Raw genomic sequence first — 24,764 nt, 5'->3', positions numbered from 1 at the left:
ACCACGCTACTACTTGAAGCATTAGTCTTTAGGTGTTCTAGCCCTGCCTCAGTAAGATACAGCACAGTCTGTCTCTCTGATCCCCATTTAAAGTCTTTGGCATTCAAATATCAGCAATCCAATGCTCCTGCCTGAGACCAGCCTTGAAACCACTGCTGTATGTGTCAGCACAGTGTGAGGCGCGCCTCTTGTTAAAAAGCATTTTTTTCTCACTGTGAAGAAGGAAGGAAGAATCAGCCCACGCTTTTGCTTGCAGTATCGTCTCTTCTATCCTGCAACAAAATGTACATATATGTAAACTGGGTCATGTTTTTTTTGCTCTGGTTCGGTTGCTTTTTGATGCCAATGCTGTAAGGTGTTTTTGCAGCAAAACTCTCAGTCAAGCTTTATTTTTAGGTCTCTTTCTAAACTAATTATCAACATTATGATATAGCTTGTCATAGTCTGTTGTTCATGATTTATATATATGATTGAACAGTTTACACAGACACATATAGTTGTCCTGAACACTGTATACAATATCAAAACATTTTATATCATGACTTACTAGCAGTTAGCAAATGGTCAACAGACAATTCTGTAGAAGCAATTAATATGCAGATTGCTACTGAATATCAACATGTCCTGTTTGGATTGTTCACTGTCACCTGTCAGCAGGTGCATTTTCATTCTAGTCACACAGCGAATCATCATAGAGACACACTGAAATGGGTCAACACCCTGTCTGTCACTGGACCAGAGAGAGGGGGGGGGGGGGGGAGAGAGAGAGAGAGAGAGAGAGAGAGAGAGAGAGAGAGAGAGAGAGAGAGAGAGAGAGAGAGAGAGAGAGAGAGAGAGAGAGAGAGAGAGAGAGAGAGAGAGAGAGAGAGACGGACGGAGGGACGGATGGGGGGTGAGATAACAGATGTTGCTGTGTAGTTGACCGAAAACAAGAATAAGAGATAGAAGGAGAGAGGGTAAGAGAGTGAACAAAGAGACATCAAAATCAAACTGAGAGCAAGATTGATGGATAAAAAGAGAGAGAGAGAGAGAGAGAGAAGGAGAGAGAGAGAAGGAGGCAGATAAAAACTGTAAGACATTCTAAAATAGAAAGTGTTTTCACCGACTGGAGTGGCGTGTAGATACGTCCCTGCCAACACCTCGATCAGAGTAACTGTGACAGCTGCCCACACACACACACACACACACACACACACACACACACACACACACACACACACACACACACACACACACACACACACAGCAGGGATGGCAGCAGGGAGTGACAATGATTGTCAGCGTCACCCTGGTCTTTTCACAGCTTCCGTAGGTCTGACTCTCTCTCTCCTTCCATCTTCTGTCTCCCTCCATCTCCTCTCTCCTCCTCTCCCTCCATCTCCTCTCTCCTCCTCTCTCCTCCTCTCCCTCCATCTCCCTCTTCTGCCTCTGGAATTATTAGCTGGAATCCTTGGCTGGGATTCAAAGCGTAGGCCTATGGGACTAAGTTGTGAAGCATCAGTGAATGGCATTGGCCTCCTTTTCCTAACGCTAGCCACCCCAGTTGGTTGGTTGAGTTGAGAGCGTAGCTGATGTGCCAAGTGAAGACATGCATTGTTTCTCATTAGCCTGTTTCTCCACTCACTCTTGCCGATGTTTGATGATTGACGATTGGCCAGTTCTGCCAATATTGCTACCATGTATGACCCTGTTGGAAGTGAACCCCACAGTGATGTCTTAGCCCCACTCCATAGGAGTTGGAGCTTTCTCAGGTCCAATGTGTTAATAGTGCTACAGGTCCTCGGATCAGTACTTTGTTGGGAATGAAGATTCTTGGATAATTCGAGGAATGGTACAAAATCCACAGTAACTGCTGTGAGAATGATGACAAGTTTTCCATCGATGAAGCTCAATGAGTAGAGAATTCGATTAGATCCGGGATGTTTTCTCTACAGAATGTTTGAAATGAGTTTGGTGTGGTACGTGTTTGGTTTGCTGACAGTTGTGGAGTTGCTGTAGGTCGGTACAGAACGGTCAGAACCACCTGTGGAATGCATTGTGGTTGCATCCCTTAATAGTTATAAGATATGCTCTAAGCATTCATAACAGATCATGTCTCCTTATGCAGTGACAGCCCATGCACATGCATGCATAACCTACTGTACTGATAAATGCACTGATTATGAATTACACACAGGTGCTTCTTGTCAGGTGTTACTGCAATGCAAAGATGCACTATATAACTAGCATGTGCCAGTGCCCCATACAGTATGGAAACATGTCAATGACATTCATAGATTCAAAAGCAGCCATTCCAGCAGCAACTAAAGCAGTAGAAATTTGGGCCGAGGCCCCCTCCTCTTGCGAGAACCTCCTGCGGTGTGTGTTTCTGAGTGTGTATTCTTGGTGGATTTCAGTGATGCTACCGAGGTAATTGGATGTGTGACGCCCACCAAAAATCCCCTTTAGCCCCGGGGCGAGCGCGCTTTCAATCCCGTCATGCCTCTGTGGAAAGCACAACCCAAAGGAAGGCTTATTCTTTCAACTGGCAAACATCAAATGGCCCCCGTTCTCTCCAACAAGGCTCTTTCTACTGTAGCGTCGGAGGAAGAGCCCGGCTAATAAGACTGTCGGGCTGCACAGGTGGAGGAGGACACTAGAAGAGCAACGCCACAGTGGTATAACAGACACTGGGAATGGAGGGGAGACTCAGCAGGTCACCATCTTAAAGGGAATGGCTGCTGGCAGGCATTGGTATTTGTGGCCATACATGTTGCTATTCGGAGTTAATGTGTAGGGGTTGCAGTGCAGGGTTATTGAATGTGCTGGTACAGATGGTGTGTTTTAGATTTGGATTGTGGGTGTTTGTTGTTTGATTCTGTAATCAAGTGTCTATAGTATAGCTATGCATTTATATATTTATTTATATATATGTATGTGCATTTTTACATTTACATTTTTTACATTTAGCATTTTGACTTTTATCCAAATCGACTTGACAACCAGTACATAACCACAGTACAAGTGAATCATCTATACATCATTCATCATAAGAACAAATTTATAATAGGACCAGGTGCCATTGGCAGTCACAATGCTGGAGGAAGGAAGGATTATTTTTTTTTTAAATTATTAACAGTAGAGGAACTGTACAGAGGGGTAGTGTATGTATGTATATATGTATGTATGTATGTATGTATGTATGTATGTATGTATGCATGTATGCATGTATGCATGTATGAAAAGTATTTATATACTGAATGAACACAGAACTTTATTCATACGATGAAATATTGGGTGTGTTTGGGATTCCCTCTCTCATGGTCACATCTCACCCACTTTTTCTCATTAGGTGCAGTGAAGCATTACCGTGGTAGCAGCAAAGGACAAGGGAAGTGTAATTGTCATTCAAACCTGAGAGTGTAGGTCACATTTCATCCTAGTCATTTAGACTGCCTGCCTGCAAGCCACACATGCAAATACTAGCACCTTCTGCAGTATAGGTGATTTTTATAATCCCCAGACCCCAGTGTAGCAGTGATGTGTAACGCCTGTTCAGCTCACCGGGGCCACTTCCTTAACTAGAAACCATATTAATTATGCATGACAAAGAGAGGGTCAGAAAAAGGTTCTGTTCACTGAGGATGCCTCGTTTGTGGGGTTTGATCACAACTGAGTGTGATTACCGTTCGCTACTAATAGGGACACACTCCAGTGAAGCACACACACACACACACACACACACACACACACACACACACACACACACACACACACACACACACACACACACACACACACACACGCACACACACACGCTGGGGACCCTGGGTAATGTACGTCACCCTCCAAGATCATTGTGTGTATGTGTGTGTGTGTGTGCTGCAGGCACCAGGTGGATCGACCTCCCGCTGAGTCACACACTCGAGAAGTGCGAGAAGAAGGGAGGAGGAGGAGGAGGAGGAGGAAGAGGATGATCTGTCGCTCTTCCTCTCTTTATTTCTCAGCCTATGTGACCTCCTTTTGAGCGAGGTTACGTAAGACCCTGCTGGGGGTTTCAGGGGAGGGTGGTGGTGGTGGTGGTGGTGGTGGGGGGGGGGGTGGGGGTTGTGAGGCGGGGGTGGAAGCATAGTGCTGATATAACCTGTGATGACAGCTTGGGCTTTCTCCTTCTCACCTCCTACACGCATCTGAGGAGCTGAGGGCATGGTGAGAAACAGAAACCTTACAGACAGCAGGGGATTCGCTCATTGTCACTAACAGACGGACATGTTTTACCAAGAAGGTCTAGAGTAAATACTGTATAGCACCCAGAGACATCCTGTACCACTTACCAAGAATCACACACATGCGCCTACTTGTACATAACATGCGGTAGAGCACACACACACACACACACACGCATACATATGTGCGCGCCCACACAATTGCGTACCCACACACAAGCAGGCACACACACACAAGCGGGCACACACAAACACACACACACACGCACACACACACACACACATACATATGTGCGTGGCGCCCACACAATTGCGTACCCACACACAAGCTGGCACACACACACAAGCGGGCACACACACACACACAAACACACACACACACACACACACACAGTGGTAGTACAGTAATACAAGAAGCAACAGGCCCTTTGCTCCATTTGTTTTCCCATTAACAGCCTTGCTGTACACGTTATGGGGCCATTTGCCACAGAGGGAACGGGAGGTGGCCATGATGATGAGGTCATTAAAGTGCTCACGCTGAGTTAAAGCTACCAGGGGCGCAATGCAGAGCCAGAATGGAGAAGACACTCACGCCCTGTTGGATTGCATCGAGAACACATTCACACACGGCACAGCTACACTACAACAGTGGTCACAAACCCAGGTATTGTAGTGCTACAGGGGGTTTATCTCTATAGTCTAGATACTGTTGGTGTCCTCTGCTCGGCTCATTTCCCTCATCTGCACTGAGAGCTCCAATGGTGAAAGCAAATACAGTGCAAGAGAGGATGCGCAATGTTGTTTTGCCTGATCCTATATTTTTGGGGCGGATGAAGGAAAGGAGAGGTAGCCACATTTATACTATTGAGGTCCTGATGATGGAGCTGAGTCACTGAATCAGGTGAGTTGGTACTGAGCTGGAACAAAAGCCTGCATCCCCTGTAGCTCTCCAGCACAAGGGTTGAAGGAGGTCCCCACCGGCATTCTCCACACTCACTCCCCGCAGGTCAGTCTGAATCTGTGTACAGTCAGTGTGTCTCTCTCTCCGTGGCTGCTTCTCTCAGCTCCCTCCCCAGTCCCCAGTCCCCAGTCCCCAGTCCCACACACAGCTAAGAGATGCTATTAGTCTCAGGCCATGACAAAACCAGGTGGTGTGTCAAACAAAATCCATCAAAGAGCTGCAGCTTGCTAGCCTGAGTAGCCTGGTCCTGTCCTGCCCTACCCTGCGTGTGTTGTAGAGAGAGAGAGCGAGGGAGAGAAAGCGAGGGAGAGAGAGAGAGAGAGAGAGAGAGAGAGAGTTAGAGGGAGAGAGAAAGCCCTAGGCAATGGTGCTGTAGTAGGCACAGGAGGCTGGATTTACCACACAGCCCATTAGTCAATTACCTCTCACGGAGGTGAAGATTAAACCGATTTGTGCCAGAATGTTCCGTTTACTTAGGCCCCATTGAATATGTAGATTACTGTCCATACAGAAAGCTTTTTAAGGCATACTGCGTGTAAGCTTTTGTCTAATGTTTAAAAAGTTGTTGTTTCGTTTTTTCCCCCAGACATGAAAGTATGGTCACTTACAGTAACTATGTTTTTAATAAAAAATTACCACAATGCCTAAAATTCCTATGATGATGTCACTCATTTTCTGGAGTGCTTTAATCCAAGATATCTTTTTTGGTTTAGAGATCAGAGATATTCCTGGATGGATTTCTGTAAATGACTGTACAGACGGACAAATCGGACAAACATCCATCCTAGTCCGCTATGCTTTCTACGATCCTCTCTGGAAATCCATGTAACACTCATGGCAAGTGACATCATTTGTCTGGGCTGTTCTTCAGCCATGCAGTTGTATACTGTGAGCATTATTATGGGTGTGAGGGGAATACCAACTGTGTTTAATGCATGGACTTCCATGGAGCCGGCTACTGGGAATAGCTGTAGCTAAGCGTCTCTCTGGGCAGGTCTGTAAAGACCACAGGCTCACTCACTGCTTCTGTTGTATCGATTCCAGTCATTTATATGGAAAGCAGGTCCAATTTTATTGAATTGTAATAGACTGTTGTAAACCATGCTTTTAAGAGGGATCTTGTCTCCATCTGGAGAGTTTATGATAGGCTTCGTTCAGGTTGATATGTGTTACACACATCTTATAATGTATTGTAGAGAGGGAGCATTGGGCATTATTACGTAGACTGTTAGAGGTACTGCTGCCGATTCTCTCTGTGAACTAGTTCAGGATGCAAACACATTTTTCTCCTCACTTGTCTGCAACACCACAGGGTTTCAGCTCTTGAAAGAGAATGGGAGCTTTTCTGTGAGATGAAGGAACCCATCAGCTCACTAAGGAGAATAACCCCGCGTGATCTGTCGTTTGTTCATCGGTCCTAGAGAAAAGAAGGAAAGAGAATGGGAGAAAAAAAACCCATGCCGTAAGGTAATTTGAGTCAACCTTAAGGAGGTGCTGTATTGCGCAGGGGTTTAACCCAGAAATAATAAAGTCCAACATCCTCAATAAGCAGTGCTCTCAAAAGCACCACATGACCACTTCATTTAAATAAAAAAGGGGAAAAACTATATTTACACTCATCCCCGTGTTTATCTGCCTTCGGTCACGTCCCCCGAATCCGAGGGCTTATTTCCTCCTACCGGCGTCTTCTTTCCCATTTCCTGTTTCCTGCTCTTTATCTTCCCAGAGCCAAGGTGCACAATGTAAGCCATGGCTGCCTTTCACTGGGAGCCTGTATTAAGTTTCAGCAGCCATAGAGGGCTGAGTAGGCCCAGCAGGGAGAAGATTAAATTATCTCCTTTGAAGGTGCGCCGGCGACTGCGTCAGACGGAGGCCATTATTAATATGCAGTGACACATGCATACATCTGAAATGATCCTGGACGCTTCGTCATGGATCATAAAATTCCCCAAGGTGCCTTTCGCTCATCGCATACTAAGAGCCACTGCTGCACCTCTCTCTTATAAATCATGGCTGCTCTCTCTTCGTGAGAGAGAGAGAGAGAGAGAGAGAGAGAGAGGTGCAAGATTGCCCAGACAAAATTATATTGGTTCTGAGCAGTTTGACTGGCCAGCGGTTCACTTTCAAGGCGGGGAGAGAAGGCCAGTGGACAGATTGGCTGGCCTGCATGGTCTGTGATGGGATTTGTACTTCGTTTGGACCCTTTGTTTTATAAAAAAGCTATATACAGTAACACTGTGATCGTAATGGTGTAATGATGTAAAACTTGGTATCACACAAAACCTTGTTTACAGTAGATCTGCTAATTGGCTGGGCATAAAAGGCTCCGAATTGAAAAGGGATCCTGAATCAGTGCCAAAGAGTGTCTGTAGTCTGTACTTCAGACGACCAGACACTTTCACTAACTGTTGTTGGGCGTTGAGGAGCCTCACTACATACACCTGTCTTGGCGAACTGAAGCGGCTGCTACTGATGTACTTTGAGACACACTGAAGTGCATATCGACATCCCTCTGATTACCCTCTGAATGAAGCTGATGCACATGCTCATTAAAAACTATGAAGTGGTATCAACAGACAAAGCTAGAGGGTAACATATCCATGGAGGAAATGGGTGTTGACTGGGTAATTGAAATTTCACCCAACACCCCCCCCCCCCCCACCATCCTCTCCTCCAACTACCCCCCCCCCCCCCCCCCCCCCCCCTCCTGTCCCCCCTGCCCCCCATCCTCTTCCCTGTCTGATAGATAAACCAAATGAGCTGTCATCCATGATTGATTTTCACATTTTCACATTTCGGGGATGCATGTCTGCTCTGTCTAGGCATCATTAGAAGAGGGTCTGTTGCCTTTGGCATGGCATGGTGTTTAATCTAGACAAGATACTTATCGCACTGGGAGCTCTCAAGCAGGGCATGTTCTATACATGGTGATGAAGATATGTCTATTTATTAATCGGCACAGGCTATAAACTATACATGTCATTTATCCGAAACTGGGCTAATCTGATTTGTTTGATGTTTACTGTCTTACTTCGGCTGTGGTGCTCATGCATTCAACAGACCATGTTCTACTTTACCATCATCATGGGCTATTTATGCTGTCTGAGAGGGGTTACCATGGTTGCTCTGATCTCTTTGTATATCACAATGGGCAATCACGATACGTCATCATTCGAGACACTCTTATCACAAATGTCAGTATGTAAGAACTTCTGTTCATTTCACTGCTCTGTTTTGCTTGTCAGTGGGCCTTCGCTGGTGAATGAGGAGTCACTTTCAGGGTGCATACTTTGACGAAAACTCTGTATAACTAGACCTCCCCTTTGACCCCTTAGGTTTTTTAAGAAGGGATATTGATGCACTCCCTCTGTGCTGTACGGCTGAGTGATCAGGACAACGCCACTTATCTCACTTACCCTGTGAAATGGAGTGTGTCCAAACACATGACTCTGGAGGGCTCAGGACATCAGAGAGTTTCGCGTTTGAGTCCACACACACATACACACACACACACACACACACACACACACACACACACACACACACACACGGCATGTGTAGAGAAGGGACATTTTCCCCCTACAGGGTCAGGAGTTGGCCCCTTAGTAAACATGTCTAAGGAGTTAGAGCTGCCCTCATTGACTTATTGGACATGCCCTGTGGTGAGGAACTGTGAAGCATCTATTTAACAGCCTTGAGTAATTGTAAAACAGTTTGGAGGATGTGATGTGTTTGTTTGGTTGATATTTGACCCATAAGTCATTAAGACAACACAACACTGTCACCACTTGTGAATTCAGTGATACTGTATGACATCTTTCTTTATCATGTCATAACAAATGACTCAAGTATGTCATAACCACCACAATGATATACAGTACATCTGTTGTGTATGTGTCTGCATAAGTAATTGGTGAACAGTGAGGTAATCTTGACTTAGATTTAAAGGAGCTACACATGAAATCTTTCTCCCCTGTGGCCACAAGTTGAAATTACAATTACAATGAGCTGTTTGTTTACTCTAGGCATTGGTACTACAGTAGTAGTACTTTTGAGATAAGATCCCAACAGGTACTCGGTAAGGACATAACAGAGTTTTGATTTGCTACTTTCTGTAATGAGCTACAATTTGGCAACAAAGGGGCGGTACCCGCCAGGAGAAATGCACAATACCACAGCCAAACACATTTTTTCAAGGCCATTATATGCTGTTGAACATTGTGAACATTTTATTTCTAGCTCCTTTAATGTGATTTACTTGATTTATGTGAGTGGTATGATGTCATTTTCCAGACAGGGATCATTCATAAACAAACATAGGTGACGGGTTGGCATTCGGCCAAAGGGAAGAAGAGAAAAAGAAACAGAAACTCAAGGGTAAGCTGATGGTTTAGACATGACTGGAATGAGAAAAGAATAGCAATTCCTAAAATAGACACTGTACTGGTCGTTTGTATGTTTACCAGAGCTTCCTCATTGTCCAGAGGCTCATTGATAAACGGGCCACAGCACTGAGGCTGTCAGCACACACACACACACACACACACACACACACACACACAGCTCCTCAGTAGGACACTCAGGGGCTGATCTCTGCTACAGAACGTGCTACAGTACTTGGCAGGGAGTCTGACATAAACTGACAGGTTATGGAATGTTAGATGTTAGCAGTGATTGTTGATAGATGTAAACACTCTTTGTTTACATGGAGTGAGGTGAGGAGGATGGCTCAATGAGATGTAATGCCAAATGAACAAAGGTAAAATGGTTTTGAGGTTTGCCTATTTGCTTTTGGCTACTGGAATCTTCTAGGAGGAGCTCTGCTAAACTAAACTAAACTAAAGCCAGTTACACGTCACCATACAGTACCAGGGATGAAGGTAAAGGGGAAAGATTAATTAATTGGGGGAAGAGAGAGAAACTTCCATGGGGATGTAAACTCCATGGGGGTGTGAACACACACACACACACACACACACACACACACACACACACACACACACACACACACACACACACACACACACACCCTACCTCCTCCCCTTCTTGGGGCTTGGCAGAGTAGCTGGTTGCAGATCATACCCTCCCTGCTGGGAGCTGAAATGAGTTCTGAGAAACTTCCAAAGAGTTCTCTACATCAGTTTGTGTGTGCGTGTGCGTGTGCGTGTGCGTGTGCGTGTGTGTGTGTGTGTGTGTGTGTGTGTGTGTGTGTGTGTGTGTGTGCGCGCGTGCGTGTGCGTGCGTGTGCGTGTGTGTGTGTGTGTGCAGTTGTGTGTGCGCATTTGTTTCTTTGCCCCAAAGCTCAAAGAGTTCCTAGAGATACCAATCTAGTCCACCACCTATATCTGCCTGCCGCCATAGGTGCTTTTCATACCCTGTGAAGCGGATGCTCCCACAGTAGACCTTGCATTCTAAATTAATAGGTGAATTTCGTATTGTGTTGTGTTTTCAGTGTCTTTTGTGAGGCGTTTTAGGGAAAATGTTCATGTACATCCAATTGCAGTTTGATAGCAAAGGGAAAAGGCTTTTGAGGAGAGTCACGTTTATAACGGTCATTATCTTTAAAGAGCTGTCATTCCTTTGGTTGAATGTGAGAAAGACACCTGATTTTCATATCACAATTAAATAGTAATGATAGAAAATGATCCATTATTTTTTATGATCGCAAATCAAAGACAAATTATTTATGTGACACCTTCAGTCCTGATTTAGATGGTGTAGATAAGCTCTTCACCAAAAATAAAATCTAATTGTTGAAAGATAAGAATCGTTTCATTGGTGTGATCTCCTGAACTTCCCCTACAAGGGATGCTGTCAGCACTAATACAACGAGGTATAACAATAAAGAGCATACGCAAAAACGGTTTTAACGACTAGTCATCTTTCTCATAGAACAGAATATTGTTTTATGTCTCTTTATCCCACGTTACTACCCCTAATATTTCCATTTATTACAATGTAGAAGGGTGCCATAACTTAAAGGGTAGTTGAGAGGTACTTAACGGCAGCACCTCACACCTACAAAGTGAATTCAAGTGGTTTGTCAGTCCAAAACGTTAAGCTATTTCAAAAGGTCTGAACCTCTTGATAAAGTTGATGTTACACTACACTGGAGACAAAGTCATTGTTCAATAGAATAGTACTCTGCGTTGTATGATTGATTGAGATGTTGGCTTGTTGTTGTTTTTTTAGAGGAAATCCTTTTTTTAAGCCTTAACATGGCATTGTACTCTATGACTAGATGTCTCCTATTCAAGCATAAGCAGGGTTTCACCTGCTACCGGTTGCGATCCATCTCTAAAACGAATCTCCCTCAGACTCCTTACTCTTTCTGTCATACCTGTCAGAAAGAAAGTAGGAGAACCAAAAAAACGTCCTGATGAAGGATCGCTTCGACAATCCTCTCTTTAACCTACCTTTGTTCCTCCTCAGACTGGGCTTCTAAAGGTCCATTTGCCGTTTGGCGGTTTGTGAGGTGGGGAACCGGAGCTCCTGGGCAGTGAGGAAGCATTAGAGTGTGCTCCACGGTGACAGGTATCTATAGATGCCATTGACTTTAAATTAAAGTCGGGTGTGAGGTGATCAATCATAAGAGTGCACTCCGGACAGAGACTCAGCGTGATGCATGGGCCTCCTTCCCTGGGCTAGGCGATAGCGCTCTGCGATCAGAGCTAAATTACCTCAGCACCCCGCACTCCTCTCCTCTCCCTTCCTGCAGTACTCCACACAACCCTCTCCTATTTTACACTCCACAGAGCAACACTGTTTTTTTTTTTTTTTTATTACCTCCGTATTTTTTACCCCCCCCCCCCCCCCCCCAAACTGTTGCAGTTTTACTGCGCGGTATCGTGCACGTTGCAGCGCACGCTATGTCTAGGTCGGAGTTTATGACAAGTTTCGATCTGATTACAACCCTCACACAAATATGTTGCCATTATAACGATTCTTGTTTCGTGACCTTTATCCTTGGATTGTATGGCCTGTCCAGGATCCTGACATAGGTTCCACCTATACCTACCAGCCTTGGTTACCATCGCTCTGTGTAGTATGTCGAGGTTTATTGGCAAGTCGGTGCTTTGGGTAAGACAAAAGCGGGAAATGGTTGATTCGTTTTAGTTTGCATCATTCTTCTGTGCAACAGATTGAAAATGGTGCAATGTTCTTATAGGGACTGGATCAGAAGCAGTTTTCCAGGACCATGATTTTGCCAGCATGCTAAATGACAGCGCACTTTTGCCATGGTGATAAAAGCACCATAAAATGTTTTCCTCTGAGAGTTCCGGACCACCTGTAGTTTAACACCATGCTAGGTTATGAGCAGTAGGAGAGGAGAACTGCACAAAAGGTCAGAGAGATGAGAGTTTGTTGGATCTGGGCACACACCGTTTTTAACCCTGTGGAGGTGGACTGTATACATTTACACTTTATACTGAGTAAGGATTGAGTTGTTTTGTTGGTGGTGGAATGGGTGCTTTCACTGAAGGTCAAGGTCTCTCAGCAGTTGATTTAAACAATAACAAGCTAAACACAATTTATACAATGCACACAGGTACACACACACACACACACACACACACACACACACACACACACACACACACACACACACACACACACTCTCACACACCGCCTTGCTTGTCAGGCATCTGCAGGGAAATGACAGAAGACAGTCTCTCTCTCTCTCTCCCTCCCTCCCATTTTCCCCTTTCAGTGCAGTACTGGGTAACACTGCTCAATTTCATGCTCCCATGACCCTCTCATCGCATGAGGTATCATACTGGCACACGGCATGTCAGGTTGGTTATGAAAAAAACGAAAACGGATTTCAATCACTTCTCTGTCCTGGTTGGCTTGGATGCCTGCCTGCTCCATATGTAACTTAATTCCTGAGAGAAAAAAATATACTGTAATACTTTTGAAAATGAGATGGCGATACTTCAGTGTGGGCCCACATGTGAAAAATAAAAATCTGTCAACCAATGGAGTATAAATCATGTTCTTAGGTTGATTCATTCTTCATCTGCTTGCCGTCGTGAGACTGAAATGGCTGGCGGCATCGTAAATATACGATTGATACCCTCTATAGAGATTGGTCATAGTCGCTCATGAAAATTGTAAACACAGAGGCAGTGACAGCTATCTTAAACATGCAAGCATAAGCATGAATTCATCTTTTGATGTATGGAGATTTTTAACAAGAAGCCAAAAAATTGCCTAACATATACACTGTATCCCAAAAAATTATGCCATTCAGACTAAAATCGTATTGTACAGCATCATGGGTAGCCTGAAAGGTGGATTTCATAGAACAGTGGACCTTTGAATTCATAACAATAGCAATTCATTGAACTGGGGGAGAAGACTGTACAGTAATAGTGGGTTTGCAGTGAAGCTTGCTGCCAAAAACAGGGTGAAGAAGGAAGAGGAGGGAGAGAAAAAAGTAGGGCTGAAGAAGAATCTTAAATTTTCCATCTCAAAATGCTTTTTTGTCTGTTTTCAAACTTGACTGGTTTGATTTTGTATGACTCTCTGCACAATATTCAGAGATGATTTGCAAAGCGTCAGAGCATGTAACCGCCTTAAGCAAATGTCTTCACTGTCCAAAGGAGCGTGAATAATGTAGAGCCAGCACTTACTGTATACTGTATAAGCGCTTCAACACACAGGACACACACACACACACACACACACACACAGCTCTCTCAAATGGCTCAATCAAAGACATTTCTAAGTAATCACTTTCTCAAAGACATACAGTCCGAAAAACCTGAAAAGACAACTTTGACCTTTCGCTTGATTCTTGTACCAGACTCCCTCTTATGTATTGGCCTATACCCTGTCTGTTTTCTTGTCGTATGTTTCATCTTCTACATTCCCCCCTTCAAGCACAACATTAAGCCGAATTAATTATGTTCTTAATTGGGCGATATACGACTATAGCAAATTAAACATATCTTAAATGTGCAACACATCTCTTCGGGGACAATATGTCCTCCCAGGAACATTATGTTATAAACAAACAAAAAATAAGCATTTAGATTAAAAGGAACATAATTCTCCCTCATTGGCCATGTCCAGGAGCAGTATAGAGCTGAATGGTTGTTTGTTGTATTCAACACTTAGTAAAGAGTCAGTAAACAGTCAGTGGAACTATGGGGACTTGTTTATAAGTAGTCATTCATTTATTGTTATTAACATTTGTTTATTAGGTAGGCCATTCCATTTTCTATGACTAATTGTGGTATTATCATGACAATAGTTTCATCAGTCTGTTTGACAATACCCTTCGAATGCAATGCAAATCTGGTTGCAACTCACGAAAATGAAAGCTATTTCGTGTCACAAAATCTCCATAAATGACATTCTCCATAAATGACAATCACAAACTTTAAGAGCACACAAGTGACTGATAATCTGCAACAGCTGTTTAGCTGTATCGTAATCCTACCAGGGTTTATCTTACTCAGTCTTTGAAGGACACAGAGAGACTTTGCTTATTGCTGCATCCTGATGTCATGATAATCACTTGAGAACAGTTAGAAGATCTGTCAATATACGTAGGCAACGTAGGGGAGACATGGAATATGCACATGCTCAGTTTAATTATTGGACATTCAGCATTCTTACAGTTGTCTTTACAAACACTGAACTGCAATTAGCTGTTACAGTATACAATTCTCATAAAGACTCTGAGGAAGTGCACAGCCAATGGTGAGATCAAATGTGACTCATAGGTTGAGCAAATCAGCTGCTTGACCCCCACATTGGCTGTCACTGTCACTGCATCTCACTCTGCTGCTCATAAATGTCTCTCACACACACAACCCTGTATAATTACCGTGGGACACCAGGGTTATAATTATATCTCTATAGCTGCAATTATATAATCCCACCTTTGTTCACACACGCATAAGCACACGCACGCACGCACACACGCACTCACGCACTCACGCACACACACAAACACCCACCCACACACACACACACACACACACACACACACTACCATCGGGGTGCAGAAATTGCTGCTGATATGTTTACACATCCAAACAGTGAAAGTATGCAAACGGCTTTGCATCCTAATTATGATGTTAATTGTCTTTTAATGCATGTTTTGCATGGTGTGGTAGTTTTAATGGAAACTCACTGTAAACTGCTTTTTTTTTTTTTTATCAACATCGCTTTCCGTGGTAATTGAACTCCTGTCTGGGTGCCCTGGCTCTGTGATTAATAGTGACTTTTAGAGAGTTAATTGAGGCAGGAGGGCGGGAGAGGGGCCATTACTTAGGTAGTGTCGAGGCAGAGATTCATTTTGGGGGAAATACGCCCCTCGACCCTTAGTCATCCCCTGTGGAGAGAGGTCAGAGCAGAGAGGAGGAAACAGTGTTTCCCAATGGAACAACCTGTCAATCCCACAAGACACAGAATGCTGTGTGTCTCTTTATCTTTCTCCCTACCCCTTTTCCTTAATTTACTTTTCCTCCTATTTTTCGATCCCTTTTTCCCCTTGAGAGCGCTGCCTCTCACTCGTTCTCTCAATCTCAATCTTTCTTTCTCTCTGTCTGTCTCTCTTTTCTCTCTTGGCCTTTTTTCCTCCCTCACTCATTCCCTCTCCCTCCTTTTTATACCCACCTTCACTCCTTATTAATCTTAACCTCTCTATCTCTCTCGCTCCTCCTTTTCTCATCAGACGCCCACAGGGCAAGACGCAAACATCATTCCTCACTTCTAAAATGAGTATGTTGTTATCGTTGTGTCCTCACAATGGCTTTCTGTCTGCTTACCACCCAGGTGTGATTCCCTCACTAATGGCTCCCCATCATTCCCCGACGGCTGCAATTCCTCAGATGTGACACTCGTAGGGGATTTCTAACTAATGCCGCCATTTGATTTACACATTTACTAAAGCGGCTTTAATCATATCATTTCCTTTGGTTCTCTGCAGAAAGACCTTTTTGAAACCACACCGCCTGTAGGGGTACCGTAGGTAGATCAGGGGGAGGCTGGTGGCATGCATTACAATGAGCCGGTTTATCCGATATTCTACCTCCACCGGCCTCCGCTGGAGATAGATCTACAGTGGCTTAGCTCCCTCCATTTTCCGTCATCGCTGTCGGAATCCGACTCGCCGGCCTATCTCTACCATCTGACGCGCTGCCATTTAGCGTTTTTTCAAATGTCATCATCTGGATTTATCAGAGCATCTCTCTCCATGTTGATGTCACAGGGAGCACAATGCATGTATGTATAGCATTTGACAGGCAGTTGACAACCGCCAGTGCACTGGCTTGACATTGCTATTCCAAGTCTGAACTTCCTTGAAAGAAAGTAGCAAGAGTAGTGCTGCTCAGTGTCGGAGGAGATTAGAAACTCAGTGAGAAAGCTAGCTGATGACAAACTGCCTTACCTCAGTCTCTGCCTGCTAATCGTCAGGGGTCTTCTCTACTCTATGTTATTCTTTCAGTTAAATTCTTTACAAAATGCGCTTGTTTGTCTGACCCCTCTTCTGTCTGGCACACAGGGGGCACTTAACGGCTGACTCATTGGTGACCCTTTAGATGTTGCCATATCAAACAAGCGCCGCTCTGTCCATGAACGCACAAACAATGTCTGCATCGCTTTTATGCTCCCATGCATAACAAGGGCTTTTAATTCAGTCGGTTCAGTAGGAGGATGGTTTATCTATTCAGCCTGTAACACAAACACTTTGTGGCATATTTAATACCTCAGAAGAGAGTCAAGCTAAATAAGGACAAAAAGAGGTCTTTGATATTAAAAAAAAAAATCTTTTTTTATTTTCTTCATTTCCGGGAGGTCAAAACCTTACCATGTTCAGACTGTCTCAACTGCTGGTCTGGATAAGATGTGAGCACTTACGAAAGAACATTTTAATTTTATATCGCCAGGTATTAGACGGAGCTGCGGAGAACTGTGGGAGAGCTGTGTGTTGAAGCTTATCATGTTTGAAGAGTGGCAGGTACACTGATCTTTGTTAATAACGTGGACGGAAGGAGGGTTTTTGGCCTAGCTATCTTATTACCAGTGACATCAGAGATCAGAGTGCACTCACCGCTTCAGAGCCCACTCACACTCATTAGAGCAGACTCTCTACTGAAACTCCTGCTGTTCAGAATAGATGCCCTTAACACTGTACATGTGCAGTATTGCGTTAGGGGTGTCCAGGAGAGTGTGTGTAAGAAACTGCTACAGTATGACGCAATGAACCACTACTGAACAATGGTGAAGCTGATGATGATAATGGATCAGTAATGGATTGCATTTACATAGCACTTTCCCAAGTGCTCAAAGCACTTTACATTGTAATGGCACTACCCTTTGGTAACCATGTGAGCCGAGATGCATTAATAGACTGCTCCTTTCGTTTTTTCGACAGTGTCTTCATCTAACCTAGGAAGAGAGGTCGGAGAGGTCGGAGAGGTCTTCAGTTTGATGATTCATACCATGTTCTCGGTTTTCTCTGAAACGCGATTCCTCATTAACCTCCTTTTTGTAGGTAAATGAGCTACGGCCCCCCAGATGCTGTCTTTTTCATTTACTCAGAGAAAATGTTGTACTGTGATAATTTAATTTTGGCCACGATTTGCAGCGACTCTTTAATTTGAGGCAGAGCGGAAAGCCTCTTGGAACTTCTTGGAGCAAGAACAAAGTTGGAATGCTAAATATTTCAATAAACAAGTAGAATTTAAATATTGCATGCAGGGGATGATTGATATGAACTGAAAATACGTTATAAAACATTAAGGGGAATGTGTCCAGTGGTGCTGTAGTGCAGAGAGGCAGGGGCATTCTCAGCCAAGCACTTGTACTGTAGCCTCTTTAGCTTAATTTAAGCCAGAACAATGAACAAATACATGCACGCCTGTCTTACTTCTTAGCGCACTCATACATGACAGAGAGAAATAAGACCGCTCTGTGAAATTTGGCTAATGTGCCGATGTATCTCCTCTGCTCCCCCCCCCCCCCCCCCTTTTCCTTCTGAAAGCACAGAGAGCGATTCACTCGTGTGTACAGGACAATAGCCCATTGCGGGATCTCAAAGAGGAAGAAAAGAACAACACCATAGTTGGAGGAGATCAGGCCAAGCAGACAAACTCATTTGTCTGCAGGGTCATGGAGTTGTGAGAGGGTTTGTTTAGTTTACCGCTCGCATGCCTGCATAATCAGACTCTCTGAAGGCCGAACACATAAATACTTTATTATTCTTTTTCACTCCAGTCGAACAGTGTTTAAATAAATCTCAATGACCCTGAACTTAAAGTGATGTCACCTAAATTATAAAGATGTTGTGGACAGCGCTGCAGTTCTGTGTTATTCTTACATTTTTAACTGAACCTTCTATTGTGGCGCTGATATTTTTCCCCCAGCAGAGGATTTGTTTTCCAAAGTTAATATCATGTAAAAGTAATAAATTACCGGACAATATTTGAAATCAGAACATTGTTTTATTCATTATTTTGTGTGATAAGATTGATACAACACACAAACTTCCAGACCATGAATTTGTACCTTTCACATGATTGCAAAACGATGATATGACCTTTTCATATTTAAATGTCCCGAGGGCTTCTGAAATATGACTGCATATTCCGCTTCATCAAGGTTCCAATGGCTATTCCTTCAGCTACATCGAACCTTTGATGATAAAGACACATGCAGAGGAAGATATCCTGAGTTAGTCTTCATCTGTGTGGATTTAAAGAGATTTCCAGTACATACATACAGTACAAAGGGATCTATGTAGAGTCTTCTAGAGGGGAACAACTGTCTACTTAAAGAGCATAGAGTGTACACAGGGTGCATTAGGTCTACTTAGAGAGTCTACTTGAGTTTATTCTGGTCTATGTAGGCTACATAGAGTCTACATAGGGAACATAGAGTCGACTTAGTCTGCAGAGGGTGTAAAGAGTTTAGGGTGCATAAGGTCTGCTTAGACTTCATCAGGGTAAAGAGTCTACTTACAGCTTGCTTTACACTTGTAGAGTTTGTTGATCCTCATAATGTCAATTTCGGACATGGCAACTCTCTGTCCGATGGGCACCGTTGAGTCAGGTATGGGAGTGATGGTTTCCTTTCCATACGAGTTTGTGAAAGCAGTTCTGGGGGCGTAGAGATATGACTGATGTGAAAGGTAGATAGGTTGTTTGCAGGCTTGAAGGTTTCAAAATGGCTGGTGTCAGGATAGCCTGCTTTATTGACTAGACTGGGCTGAGCCTTTATGTCTTTCCCTCCTTACCTTCCATAATGCATGACAGAAGAGTAGTCATATGGAGTCTTCAGGTTGTTAGTGTCTTGCTTCCTGAAGTTGCTGGCAACATCTGTCAAAGCAAATACCATGTCAGTTGTACAGTAACCATGTAGTGTAAGCAGCATCACTGTCAGTTAGTCAGTATAATGACAGCACAAGAACACATGACGTCGACCATACACAGCCTCCCTCCACAGCCCTTTCAAAATCAGCTCTCGGATTGTTGAAAACAGAGGCCTGTCTTTGAGAATTAATTGTTGTTTCTTTTGCGAACCTGACAAAGACCAGGCAATGGTCTAAACATTGTCAGTTGTGCTCACTTCAGAATAAACCTCCAGTACACTGATGTAGCTTGAAAAAATAATGGAAGTATAGTGGAGGTATCTTCTCTGCAATAGAATTCTCTTTTTATATCCATCACCCAAGCTGTGAAAGGCTGATTGAACAAACTTGGAGATTCTTACGCTGAGGCACGTATTTCCAGTTGATCTTCACATACTGGTCGCGGTCGCTCCTGGTCTGTTCATGGTAGAAGCCCAGAGCGTGGAGGACCTCGTGCTGAATAATGGAGTGGTGCACACAACCGTGCCTCTGCAGAGAGACCACCTGTTTTCGTCCGGTACGCCCCAGGGAGGAGAAACATCTGAGGGGAGGGAGAGAAGACATCCATTGGACATAGTGTAACAGGCAGGGATCGTACCTGGATCTTTCACTCTCGATAAAGTCTAATGCATAGACCTAATACAGGTGTGACTAGAGTATGATAAACATTGTAGTAATACTTGTACTTGTGGAGTATTATTTGCATTCTTGCTTTTTGCATTCTCTTGGAAGACAGAATGGACTGTACTACCTGTACTTACACTCTTGATATATGGTAATTGCATATGTTATTCTCTTGGAGTCAAACCAATGTCTTTGTGTCTGAACTTACCCGCTCTTGCTCTCAAAGCTGATGTACTCCTTCTGATCCATATGTGGTACAAAACGAATACAGGTTTTGGAGTGAAATTCTTCAAAGGCACGTTCAATCTTCTTCTTCTCAGCACTGGCTGCAAGAATGCACAAAGCCAAAAAACATCATCAATACCTGATACTAACAAAACCACAGACTTGAATTGGCTTCAATTCCTTCTTATAAGTTAGGGTTAGAGTTAGAGTTACTTTACACAATTACAGTAGTAACAGGAGATACTAAATCTAAAGGACTGTAAGTGAACTTACTGAAGTCTTTGTTGATTGTGTATGGCACCTCCACTTTTCCGTTATCGGATTTCTTCCACAGGCAGCTGTACCTTTGATTCCAGCATTTCAAGGCATTTCTGGTTGTTGGGTATACCAGGTCTCCTTCCGCAAGAAACTCACTAGATCCTAACAGGAGACAGAGGACAACAATAATCAGGATGAACGGGCTTCTGGAGTTGTTCTGTATCAATGGACATTACTCTAATGTCGTTCATTTTCGGAGTTATCTTAAACAGATTAGACAGCTCAGATGAATTCAAAGACATTAGTCCAACGTCCCCAGCTCTGTCTCCATCTAGCAAAGACTGACCACTGTTCATCTCCAGAATCATTGAAGTCATGTCCACATCATCATCATCATCACCTAGAGAGGGACAACATAGAAAGCATAAGTTTCATACAGCTCTCAGATGTTAATTAAAGAAGTGTCTCAAGGGGGTCATCTTGTCATGCCAGAATCACCCAGTTATAATGACAGAACTTAGATCAGTCTGAACACTGATTGGGGAATACTTACCACTTTCATTCCAAGAGTCCTGAGGAAAATATAGAGATAAACCTGACATCAGTAAAGTTACATAGAATAGAATAGAATAGAATACAATGCTCTCACGTCGTTTAGTTCATGCCATCTCTTACCAAGTCAGTGTGTGCCTGTGAGAGTCCCAGCAGCATCAGCATTAGGAGGGCGAGAGTCTGTCTGTGGTCCATCTTCCTTCAGTGTGTGTGGAGATATTCTGTCTGGATGGTTCCTTGGCTTGAGCTGTGGAAGTTCCTTGGAAGACTCCTTCACAAAGGTTGATGCCAGGTCCCAGTCAGAGATGACTTTATATACAGGTCCTCAACAGGTGTGTCTGTGTAGGGATTAGGGCTTTGGGTTGATGCTCTCTGTTTTAGACAAACAACAGAGGGGAGTGTACCATTAGATTAAACTGCTGTTTCAACAAAGGGTTAATCCATAGGTCAGATTCCACCACCACATCCCTGTGGAGCATACAGTACATGTTTAGTTTACACTGGGCGTGACAAGATAAAGATGTCCCTGTGTTGTGTCGTGTTGTTTCAAACAACCATTACTGCTCCATTCGTGGACAGCTGTGAGGGTTTGTAATCACTATTGAACCAATTCTTAGATAGTGATGATCTGGGGAGTAGCAGTCTGCCGCAATGGCAGAAAAGCAATTAACAGTGAACACAGAAAAAACATACCAGGGTTGTGTGTTGGATTTGTTTGATTAATATTCAGATGTATTTGATTCTAGACCAGTAAATAACAAGGTTCCAATAGAATGTTTATAGGCTGAAGATGGATGTTCTCTGAGTTCACAACAACAATAAACAGCTTTAGTGTCCAACTTCATACCAAGTCAAGGCCAGGCTTAAAACTGAGATTTCATCACAGACTAGCTCTGTAGGATGTGTCCCTTTATCATACTGTAGATCACATTTAATGTAGACTTTTATGATCGCTGGAATAAATATCTCACTGTGTGTGCTTGTGTGTGTGTGTGTGTGTGTGTGTGTGTGTGTGTGTGTGTTTGTGTACACAGACACACACACACACAATTGGATAACCCAGTTGGGTGCGCAGGTAATCCAATTTGTGTTTTAGAGTCAGCACACAGCAGGAATAATACTCAATGATGTATGGCCCATCCATTCTCCTGTACTCTATTAGTAATGCCTTCCAGTAGAAGTAGATCTTATTCAATTACGCCCCTGTCTAGGTTTGGCCACAGAAAAGGTTTGTGCTCGACTCGACGAAATGTCTGTTGGTTACAAAACAAACACAGGCTCTGGATAGGCCTTCTCATAAGTGCCCTTTGTTTGTAACTATGGCTGTGTTTCATTCCAGAAAGTAGTAAATAGGATTATGAAAGAGTGGGTAGGTATACTGTAGGGTTGACCATCACCTGGTTTCTGTCACATTGCTTTCACCTAGACAGTCTTATCGAATCTTTAAATAACAGCAAGAAAGAGGAGAACGGCAGTACAGAAAGTGAACATACTTTTTTGAATGAATCACAGTCCTGACTGTACTGTATCCTATGAGCCTTCCATAATGTGTTGCGTTTGTCTGTGTCCTTGTCTGACACTATGTGGGAAGACAGACTAGCCAGCCAAGGACAACAGTCAATGGTCAATATCAATGTACTTAATTAGACAATGTGTTTAACATTTAGAATAACTGCACTGGTGTGGAATGCAAGAGAGAGAGAGATTGAGAGAGAGAGGGAGAGAGAGAGAGAGAGAGAGAGAGAGAGAGAGAGAGAGAGAGTGTGATGAGTGTGTCTCTGAATGTGCTGTTAATAGGATACATTAGTCTGAAGACAGCTGTAGCTTCCTCCCACCCACAGTCTTCTGAACAAGACTCTGCACCGCGCCATCCACTTACTGTATGCTATACAGTTATACAACATAATGCTTCGACAAGATACTTCTACAGTACTAACAGATGCACTATACAAGCAAGTGATAACTAGTGATAACATCTAGTTATCCCTAGAAATACAAAATAAAATAAAAAAGATTCCTCTGTTTTGCTTGTATCAAATGGGCGTTTTTGATGTGTACTTTACAGCATGTTGTTAGCGAATGATCAGTCCCATCCATTGTATATGAGGATATAGATTACCATTGTTGGAACCAAACAGTTGAATCATGATTCTGAAGACTGATGCTTTTGAAGATGGTAGAGCTTAGAGCTATACCCAGCTGTGCAATGGAAGCCGAATGTGTATTTTTGTTGCAACAAAGTGATGTGTAGATTTGCTGAAGCAACTCTCCACCGCACTGTAGTGGGTCAATTTTGGAGGGTAAACACATTGTTAGCATTAATTAGCTGACAAACAAACAGGGAAAAAGAACAATTCAATTTTAACACCCTGTTAATTGGTGTGAATGACAAGACGTGGAGGAGAGGCTATGAATTGTAATTTATGTTAAATCAGTTGTGTTGTTATTATAATGCAATTGATTAAGCAGCAATCTGTACAGTCCATTTAGAAAATAATCTTGTTTGATGTTTGATTCTGCCCTGCCGTAAGTCTCTGATGGGTACAACACGACTTGCCGAAATTGCATGAAATTAAAACATTGGAGTTAGCTGAATATGTTTTCGATGTCATCATTTCCCAGGTGGGCTGTGTGCATTCAATTCCCTGTTTCCCCCCCAAAGATCTGGTTGAAATCCCCGCCTCCGCTTACTCAACTCCCCTCTATTCGGTAAAATTCAGTGGATGCATCCTTCTCCCAGCACCACTCCCATCATGGGGGAGAGTCTGACTTAGTGAGACTACAGTACAGGTATACAAACGACACCTTTCATCTAAACAAGCCAACATTCCCTCAATCAGCAGCAGGTACGTACACTGTAGCAAGTCTTGCGTAGAAAGATCCCACTATTTCACTATATTTCCTTAAGGAATGATTGCTTAACAAATCACAGCACGGCAAGGCATTTCCTTAATCCATGTTACTGGTATTAGACTTCCAGCGTCTTGCACATCCAGGAGCATAGCTCGCTGAGAGTTTTCCAAACCCATTCCTTCCTGGGTTAGAATAATGAGGTGTTAGCGGCCGCTGGCAGGGCTTAGCGGCACAACTCCCCAATGGAAGTGTTACATACACACACACACACACACACACACACACACACACACACACACACACACACACACACATAAATGCACGCACACACGCACGCAAGCACGCACGCACGCACGCACACACACACACACACACACACCCTCTGAAAGGGTTATGGATAGCCCTGGATAAGCCTGCCAGCAGGCAACCCCATCAGCCAGCCTGCACCATGGGCATTGATAGGACGATCAGTTAGCTTCAGGGTCACAGCAGCCAATCATCATAGAGTTTTTGGCCGGCTACACACAATCTTCCTAGGCTTGCCAGATAGCTACTCCATCCTCAGTGAGCTCCTCCTGGCTCGCAGTAGCCAACCATAAAAGACTGCGTCTGGCTCGTCATAGCCAATCACCTCAGTGCTGGATGGTCTCAGCCTATCGCCAGAGAGCTGCTGCTTGGTTACAGCCAATCTGGGCTTTATCCTCCCCTACAGATGTCC

General features: G+C 43.7%; 2 protein-coding genes across 2 annotated transcripts in view; one reads left to right on the top strand and one right to left on the bottom strand.

Moving 5' to 3' along the window:
- Nucleotides 1-24,764, top strand: part of LOC310818382 (MAM domain-containing glycosylphosphatidylinositol anchor protein 2) — a gene marked incomplete at both ends in the record, with an annotated part of 121,233 nt that overhangs the window by 5,985 nt on the left and 90,484 nt on the right. The window lies entirely within an intron of this gene.
- On the bottom strand, nucleotides 19,035-21,388 carry LOC310817945 (hatching enzyme 1.2-like; the record flags this gene model as incomplete). Its single annotated transcript, XM_083688703.1, has 9 exons — nucleotides 19,035-19,045; nucleotides 19,147-19,283; nucleotides 19,421-19,502; nucleotides 19,897-20,075; nucleotides 20,367-20,484; nucleotides 20,657-20,803; nucleotides 20,988-21,041; nucleotides 21,195-21,213; nucleotides 21,317-21,388. The coding sequence occupies 9 exons, from the start codon at nucleotides 21,386-21,388 to the stop codon at nucleotides 19,035-19,037; spliced, it is 819 nt and encodes a 272-aa protein (XP_083544829.1).

This window comes from Argentina silus (assembly GCF_951799395.1).
Source record: "Argentina silus genome assembly, chromosome: 17".
Classification (NCBI taxonomy): Eukaryota; Metazoa; Chordata; class Actinopteri; order Argentiniformes; family Argentinidae; genus Argentina; species Argentina silus.
This window is presented reverse-complemented; position numbering and strand designations above follow the sequence as displayed.